The sequence below is a fragment of the Parasteatoda tepidariorum genome, chromosome 8 (genome assembly GCF_043381705.1).
Source record: "Parasteatoda tepidariorum isolate YZ-2023 chromosome 8, CAS_Ptep_4.0, whole genome shotgun sequence".
Lineage (NCBI taxonomy): Eukaryota > Metazoa > Arthropoda > Arachnida > Araneae > Theridiidae > Parasteatoda > Parasteatoda tepidariorum.
The window spans coordinates 82,039,641-82,047,647 of NC_092211.1; the positions used below are offsets into that span (position 1 = coordinate 82,039,641).

Below are 8,007 nucleotides of genomic sequence, written 5' to 3' on the forward strand. Positions count from 1 at the left end.
CACGTTTTTGTTTTCATTTTTAACAAGAATTTTTGAAATAAAAATTATATTTTGCTGAGAATTAACATTTCATGCCAGTTCAGAATTAAAATATTAAAAAAACTTTAATTTATTTTTGAAAATAAAAAGTACTATTTTAAAGATTTACAATCTTAACGTCAAAATTATTAATCATTTTTATTTTATATTCTTCGTATATTTGTAAATAATTGTAGTGTTTATGTTCATATTATTTCCTCTTGAAAATTAAATGTGCTTCGCATGGTTCTGAAAGAATTCTTTAAAGCTAAATTTAAAATTGGAAATCTTATGAATGTGTCAATAATTCTTCATTTATCTCTTTTCTAACTTAACATAATTTTCTTAGTCTCGTAATCGTTTCTTCTCATTGAAAAGTATCATTTCTCATTTTCTAATATATTATTGAATCCAATATTTCTCTACATATTAGAAAATAAGGAATGATACATTTCATTAAGGATCATTCTTTTGATATTAAAAATAGTTTTGATGAATCATGATTTAAAAGTGAAAGGAAAACTTTTCCTATGAAATCATTTTTTACTATGAAATGCAAATAATATTGTTTCATAACACCAACTAACCCTGCATATTCATTTTGACGGGATAAGTAATATTCAGCCATTCTAATAAAAAACTAAAATCATTTAAGTGCCAATAAATCAGCTAAAGCAAAAACATTTTACTTTGTTAATAAACTAAAATAGTTGAACTACTTATTATAGTTTTCTCTTAAAACAAATCTGATTCTTGCTTTCCTTAGTACTCGCTGGGATGACGTCACAAACTTATTGATAGATTTTGACTCTCGGTGGCTATGATAATGATAATAAGGTATGATAATGCTGATAACAGTCTACTAAATTTGACAGTGAGGGATAAATTGCTGAAAGGATTCTTATATTTGGGAGAAAAACAGTAGATGTGGTGTGGGAAAAGCCCTATTAAGACATATTTATTTAGTTAATGAACGCGTTTTGCTAAATAATAAAGTGAATATTCGGCGGGTGTGTGGATGATTGTATATAATGTAGTTTTCCTCATCTTTGCAAAACTATAGGGTCTTACCTGTGAATAAAAGAAAGTTATTCAATATCCGTTACCATTCAATGTTAATGATTATCATTCATTAACTTTACTTTCACTGCCTTCCCTTAACTTTCACAGTTAAGAAAGAATGAAGTATAAAAGGAATCTTAAATGTACATAAACTAAAGAGTAGATCGAATTCTTGACGCATTTACTGATATAAACTATATAACTTAAGTAGGGTAAACCAACCAGTGAAGGAACAATACCCAGTGAAGAAACATTTCGTATATATTGATTGAAAATAAGAATTTGAAAGTTTTTCTTCAGATTGATTGGTAACAAATAGCTTACTGCCAAACAATAGGAAGTCATCTAGCAATGTTTTGGATTACCTGGTCACGTAGACTTTTCTGGAAAATTTTTTAAATTTGTTATTATCTCTGCAACACCCTGTTTCCTTGAACTAGATTTTCTATTTATATGTTTGAGGTGAAATTAATTGCATGTAATAGTTTTATTTTTCTCACTGTGAAAATAAGAATTCAAAATATAGTTATTGAAGTTACGTTTTATTTTTTTAAGCATCATATCATAATCAAGTACTGAGATAAGGGGGTGTTTATTCACTGGATCACCAAACGATGAAAAACCAGTGAAAAAACAAGTGTTCCTTTACTGGTTTTTTTCTAAGTTAATGAAAATGAAAGAAAAACTTTAATTTTCCTGTACTTTTAGTGATGTTTTGCATCAAAAGTATGTTAAAAATACAAAAAACAACTTTTAACCAGTGAAGGAACAGGCATGTTCCTTTACTGGGCATAGATTTCCCAGTGAATGAACAGTATGTGTTAATATGTTGACACTTTACTTTTCAATTCATGATTACAAAATAAGTTAACATTTTCCAAGTATTTGTATGTTATAATTTCAAGAATAGGCTTGTTTTTAGATATTTATATGGCATACAAATTCATAAAGAGCATTAAAAAATAACCAAAATTAAGTGTTCCTTTACTGGGAAGTTCTGTGTTCCTTTACTGGGAAATTTTGTGTTCCGTCAATGGTAAGAGCTGTTCCTTCACTTGGTCTTCTTACTACTTGTTATTTGAACCTCCAGAACTTTAAAACCATATTATGTAAGTTCTCTACAATTTTTTTACAAAATTTGCAATTATTAGTAAATATGTTGAAACAGTCATTTAACTAAAATTACGAATTTTGAAATTAATATGATTTTTTAAAAGGCAAGCGAAGCTTAAGTGTTCCTTCACTGGTTAGTTTACCCTATATTCATTCTGTTAGTTATATTATCAATGAATTAATAAATAAATAAATAGAGCCTGAATATCGACAAACAATTTAAAACGAAAGTAACTTCATTTTTTGTTATTAACTTTTTTCTCCATGTATGAGGTTTCATAAATCTATATTCATTATTTCTTTCCCTCATTTCCTTATTTATTTAAATAATTCTAAAAAGAAAACGGAAATGAATATTACTGAGCATTGTTTCTTATCCTATTAATGAATATATCCTTCTTCACCAAGTTCGATAAATATTTTTTTTGTAATATTCTCAATTAAAGTATAAAAGAAAAAGTTGAAACTATGGTAAAACATTACGTTATACATTTCGAAAGTCACTAAGTTTCCTGCAAAACTTAATTTTTCTTTTTTGTATTGTTATTATACTATATATACTATTTGGCCTTCAGTATGGAAGTTAGCTTTAAAATACGCGAGTTGAGACGAAAAATATATTACTTACTCGTTGAATAAGAGGTAAGAATAGTTTATTTAAAAGTTATTTTACCATTGATAATTTTCAGCTTTTTTGTGATAATTATCATATTCACGTTTTATAAGAAGGCAGTTTTGCATAAAACAGAAAAATCTTTTTCCTTTATTGCAATGCAATCATTTTTGTTTATCGATTACAAGCAATAAGTACGATTGAAGTTAAATATTTTATAGTTTAAAAAAAGCTGAGTTTTTATATTTTAATAGTAACTCTTGTTTAATGAATAACAGAAAAATTCTCAATTCTCATTCAATATTTTAAAAACAAATAGATGCTCTAATATAAAAATATTTAGTCTTAAAGAGTTTAGAACAGGGATTGAAAAATTGCTATTAAGTGTTTATGAAATTAAATTTTAAAAATTGATATTAAATCTTAATTATATTTCTATTTATTAGTCATGTTAGTCATGTTTTATGAAAAGTCATTATTCTAATCATCTCTCCTTTCACTGCAGTCATTAGTAATTTCGCATGTTCTGAAATTCTATTATAAAAACATACAATATATAGTTGTAAAATTATATTTAAATTTGAATTGAGTGAAAATTTAACTAAAAAACAATATTTGTTTCCTTACAAGTCTAATCTTAAAATGTGTATTATATGTCACTTATTTCCAAGAAAGTAGCTTTATTTAAAGATTTATTCGAGATTAAAATGGAATTACTGTTTGAATTTTTATTAGTCATTTTCTGTAATAATTTTGACAGTGTGGAAAATTATTTAAAAATATTCAAATGACATACTTTCGTAAATTTTCTTTCACTTTTTTTTCCCACTGATATTAAACTGAGAAATGGTTTACATAATTTTATTCTTTCAGCATCCGAAATTTTATTTAACAAAACACTGAAAAAAATCAAAGAAATCTGTAGAATTTCTTTTCAGGGAGTGAAATCAGGAAAGCATCTAATATTTTAAAAATAGTCAATAATTTTTTATAATGAAAAAATAGTTTTACGCGAGCACATCATAGAATTTCAACAATTCGATAAAATTATTATATTTAAAAAGACTTTCCATTTCTTTTTCTTTCTGAAAATTGAACAAAAATACTCGAAAATTTTGAATTGTGCACTTAAAGCCGTGGTTGCTCAACCCCAGTGAGAGGGTGGAGGGGGCACGAAGTTTGAGGACGCGGGATCGAGAACTAATACATATAGGGGTGCACAACCTGCAGCTCGTCAGTTTTTGATGCGTGGCCCGCATTTGCACCTGAACATACTAAAAAAGAAATTTTAATATAAAAGAAAAACAGAAATTTTAAATTGTACATTTAGAGCCGTGGTGGCCAAGGGAATAGAGGGTTCGGCTTCCAATGAGGTGAACTGGATTTGAATCCCAGCGACGGCTGGTTGAAACGGATTCCGCACCCTGGACCACATCGACCACAGTGACGTAAAATACCCTCTGCGGTAGACGAACAGTGGGTTAAAGTTCCCTTGCTGTCAGGCTAACTTAGGGAGGTTTTCGTAGTTATTCTTTCCATGTAACGCAAATGCTGGTTAGTTCTATCAAAAATCCTTCACAAAGGAAAATTTCTCCCAATACTTGATCCAGGAGTTCCCTTGTCTTCTGGATCGAGTTCAAAATATCAAGGCTACGGAGTTGAACATTAGTAGATGTAAGCCCGAAATTGGGTCGGCTCTTCAACGACAGTTATAAAATTGCGCATTTAAGTTTTTGACGAGCCAAATCTAAATCAATGTAGTCTGACGATCGCTTTTTTCGGTTTTTACAGCTACAAATTTCATAAGCTTTAAAAATCCCAATATTAACAATACAACAAAATTATGATACGTGAATTTCGAATGTCAGTTATCACTTTTGAGGCTCTTTGAATCCGTTTCATGGTTAATCCAAGTGGTTTTTCGATCACGTTCTCGGTCGTTATTGTTGAATTTCGAGGTGTTTCTTAAGATCTCACTCTTTCTAATCCGATATTATTATGTCCTGCGACTTTCGAATTGTGCAAATAACAATTACTTTGCTTTATTAGTGTCAATTTTATCGTAAACTCAAGCTATTTTTTGTTTTGTTTTTTCAGCATTCCGTAAACGAATTTCTACACTTTTTTAAAATCCCAATATTTTAAATATCTATTCATATGTCACTCGAAACGTGCTTTTAAATGTACGCTTTATTTTGTGCCGATTTCATCGCAAATCTAAAAGTTTTTTCTCGCCTTCTTTTTTAATAATTTTTCAGCGGTTACTCCACTGGGTTTCGAAAAGCCTAATATTAAGACTTGAGCCGCGATGGCTCAGGGGATAGAGCATTCGCTTTCCAATGAGGCGAACTGGGTTCGAATCCCAGTTGATATGAATTTCGCATCTGGCTGACACCGACCACAGTGCTGACGTGAAATATCCTCCGTGGTAGATGGATCATGTGTTAGAGTCCCCTTTGCCATCAGGCTAATCGTGGGAGGTTCTCGTGGTCTTCCTCTCCATGTAACGCAAATGCCTGGTTAGCTCCATCAAAAAAGTCTTCCACGAAGACAAATTTCTCCCAATAATCGATCCAGAAGTTCCCTTGTCTTCTGGATTAGGTTCAAAATTACAAGGCTACGGAGTTGAACCTTTGTAGTCGCTAATCCTTAAAAATTGGGTCGTCTGTTCAACGACGGTTATAAAATATTAAATAAAATATTACGATTTGCGATCTTCGAATCAGACGTTTATCACTTTGGACGTGCTTTTTGTGTGCTGATTGCATGGTCAATCCATGTTATTTTTCAAAATTTTTTTTGGCAGTTCCTACTTTTTAATCTTGATATTTTTAATTTAATATTATTACAAAACACAAAATACGAAAGTGGATTTTTAAACTGTTTAATGTTTTTGAAATTTGCTTCCATTTCTTTTGTAGCTTAGGAAACCGTTTTATGATTTAACATTCATAAAATTCTTATAATTCATCTAATATTAATGTCCAAAAAATAAAAATATATTGAACTGTATTTTGCATCTCATTTTGAGTTACAATGTGTTTTGTTTTATTTTAAATTATTTCAAATCCCTTTCAATTTCGCTAATTAAAATATCTGATTTGCGTTTGTATTTCTCAATAAAAAATTTTCAGTTTTTCCATAGTAATTTTTTTGTAAAAACTTGCTTTTGTACACACTGGTGCCACCAAAAAAAATTTTAAAAATCTTCACTCTAATCCCATGTTTACGCTAGTTTCCCTCTCTCTGCAAATTTTGAAAGTGAAAATCATTTTTATTGTTTTTTTTCTCAGGAGGACATGATCGCGGTCTACCTATTTTTTCTTTGTATTTATGCTGATTTCAAACAGGCTTCTTCTACTATACCGGAAATAGATGAACCAGGTTCTCCCTATTACTGGCCTGACTATGTTGTAAGTACTTTGGTAAAGATATTGGTAAATATTGAACCATAAAAAGACACTATTGGGTAATGTGATGTAAAGTTTTTAAGGTGACCTTCTGGTCTGCAAGTTCTTTCTGGTCGTATTTGATTAGGATCATTGATTGGGAAAATGTGAACCATACGGCACCCGCATGCAAATTTGATGACTTGCCAATTTCTTAAGGTGACTTTTTGGTGAACAAAATTTTCCTAGCATATTTGATGACGCTATAATTTATGAAAAATATATTCAAGTAAGTACATTGGTTAAGATATTGGAAAGCATTGAACCATAAAGACACCAGTGAACAAATTTGATGTAAATTTTTTAAGTCGATTTTTCGCTCTGCAAATTCTTTCTGGTTATATTTGATGATGATACAATATATGAAACAAAATACAGAGTTTGATAAAATAAGTAGTTTGATAAAAATGTTGAAAAAACGTTGAACCATACGGCAGTGGCGTGCAAATTTGTTGTAAATTTTTATGGGGACTTTTTGCTTTGTATGTTCTTTCTGGTTATATTTACTAACGGTCATATTTGATTATGTAATACAACTTTGATTTTCTTTATTAAAAAATTCTGACTTTCCTAAATGGTTTTATAGATCGCATATTAAATTAAAATATAGTCGAAGGAGCTTGCAAAAAAATTTGGGTTCGAGATAATTTGTTTGCCATTCAGCCGAAATTATCAAAATTAACAATCACAACATTTAACAATTGAGAAGGGAATACAACGACCTTTCGCTAGAAACCACATGTAGCCACTTTCGATGGAAGAACGTGTCACACACGTCAAGATGCTTTTATCACACAAAACACTAACGACGTGCTGTACACTTCTACAGGAAATTATCACAAAATTAAAAAGTTGTTCGTGATATAACAGAAATGGAAATTATAGTTCTGATTTTAGTCATAATATTTATTGCTATGTCAAAATTAGCTAGTCATAAATCCAAAGCTTTTAAAATTTCTAATTGCGGTTTTGAAAGTTTATAAAAAAAAAGGAAAATGTCTTCATAAGAAAAAGGGATTGAATAAAGGCAAGTGACTTAAATTTTCGTGAATTAATCATAGATTAAAATAATAAAGCTTAAGAGATTCCTGAAGTCAATTCTCTTTAGACTTTGAAAACTTTCAAGAAGCACATTCTGGAAGTTTAACATTGATATACAACATATAAACCTGGCTACACAGCATTTTCTGAGTATGATGTAAGCATGTATATGCATAGAACAAAAAATAAGTTATGGTATATTTTTCGAGTTATATAGACAAGTTTTATGACTAGTTTATCTAATTATAGTTTCAAATACTGTAACTAGACAACTTTATGCAGTATTTTGCGCCAGGTATAGAAAACTCTTAAAATAAAACGAAAGCATTTTTTTAGAAACAGACAATTCAGCGTAATCTAAATTCAATACTTGTATATATCGGATTTCAAATATTTGGTTGAGTTGAAGATAAAAAATTGTGATTGACACGAGAGTTGTTCTACGTTACAATCCCTGTTTCTCGAAGAAGTATATCTCGTTATATTCTACTCCCTGAAAAAATATATCTCGTTATATCCTACTCCCTGAAAAAGTATTTCTCGTAATTAGGTTATCTAGTTATTTGGTTATCTAATTTTAGAATAAATACTACAACTAAATTATTCTGAAATATTTAGTGGTAACTTTATATTAGTATTATATCTAGATAACTCTTCAAAAACGCTTTTTAAAAACAGCGTTTTAGAGAATAGTTTCTATATATATATATA

General features: G+C 29.5%; 1 protein-coding gene across 3 annotated transcripts in view; it reads left to right on the forward strand.

Annotated features, from left to right (window-relative positions):
- LOC107454668 (cathepsin S) overlaps positions 1–8,007 on the forward strand; it is a gene marked incomplete at its 3' end in the record, with an annotated part of 49,354 nt that overhangs the window by 17,485 nt on the left and 23,862 nt on the right. Inside the window, 2 exon segments of one of the 3 annotated variants that reach the window (XM_071184280.1) lie at positions 2,703–2,835; positions 6,100–6,219. In XM_071184280.1, coding sequence (XP_071040381.1) covers positions 6,106–6,219 — 114 coding nt within the window. 3 annotated transcript variants of the gene reach the window in all.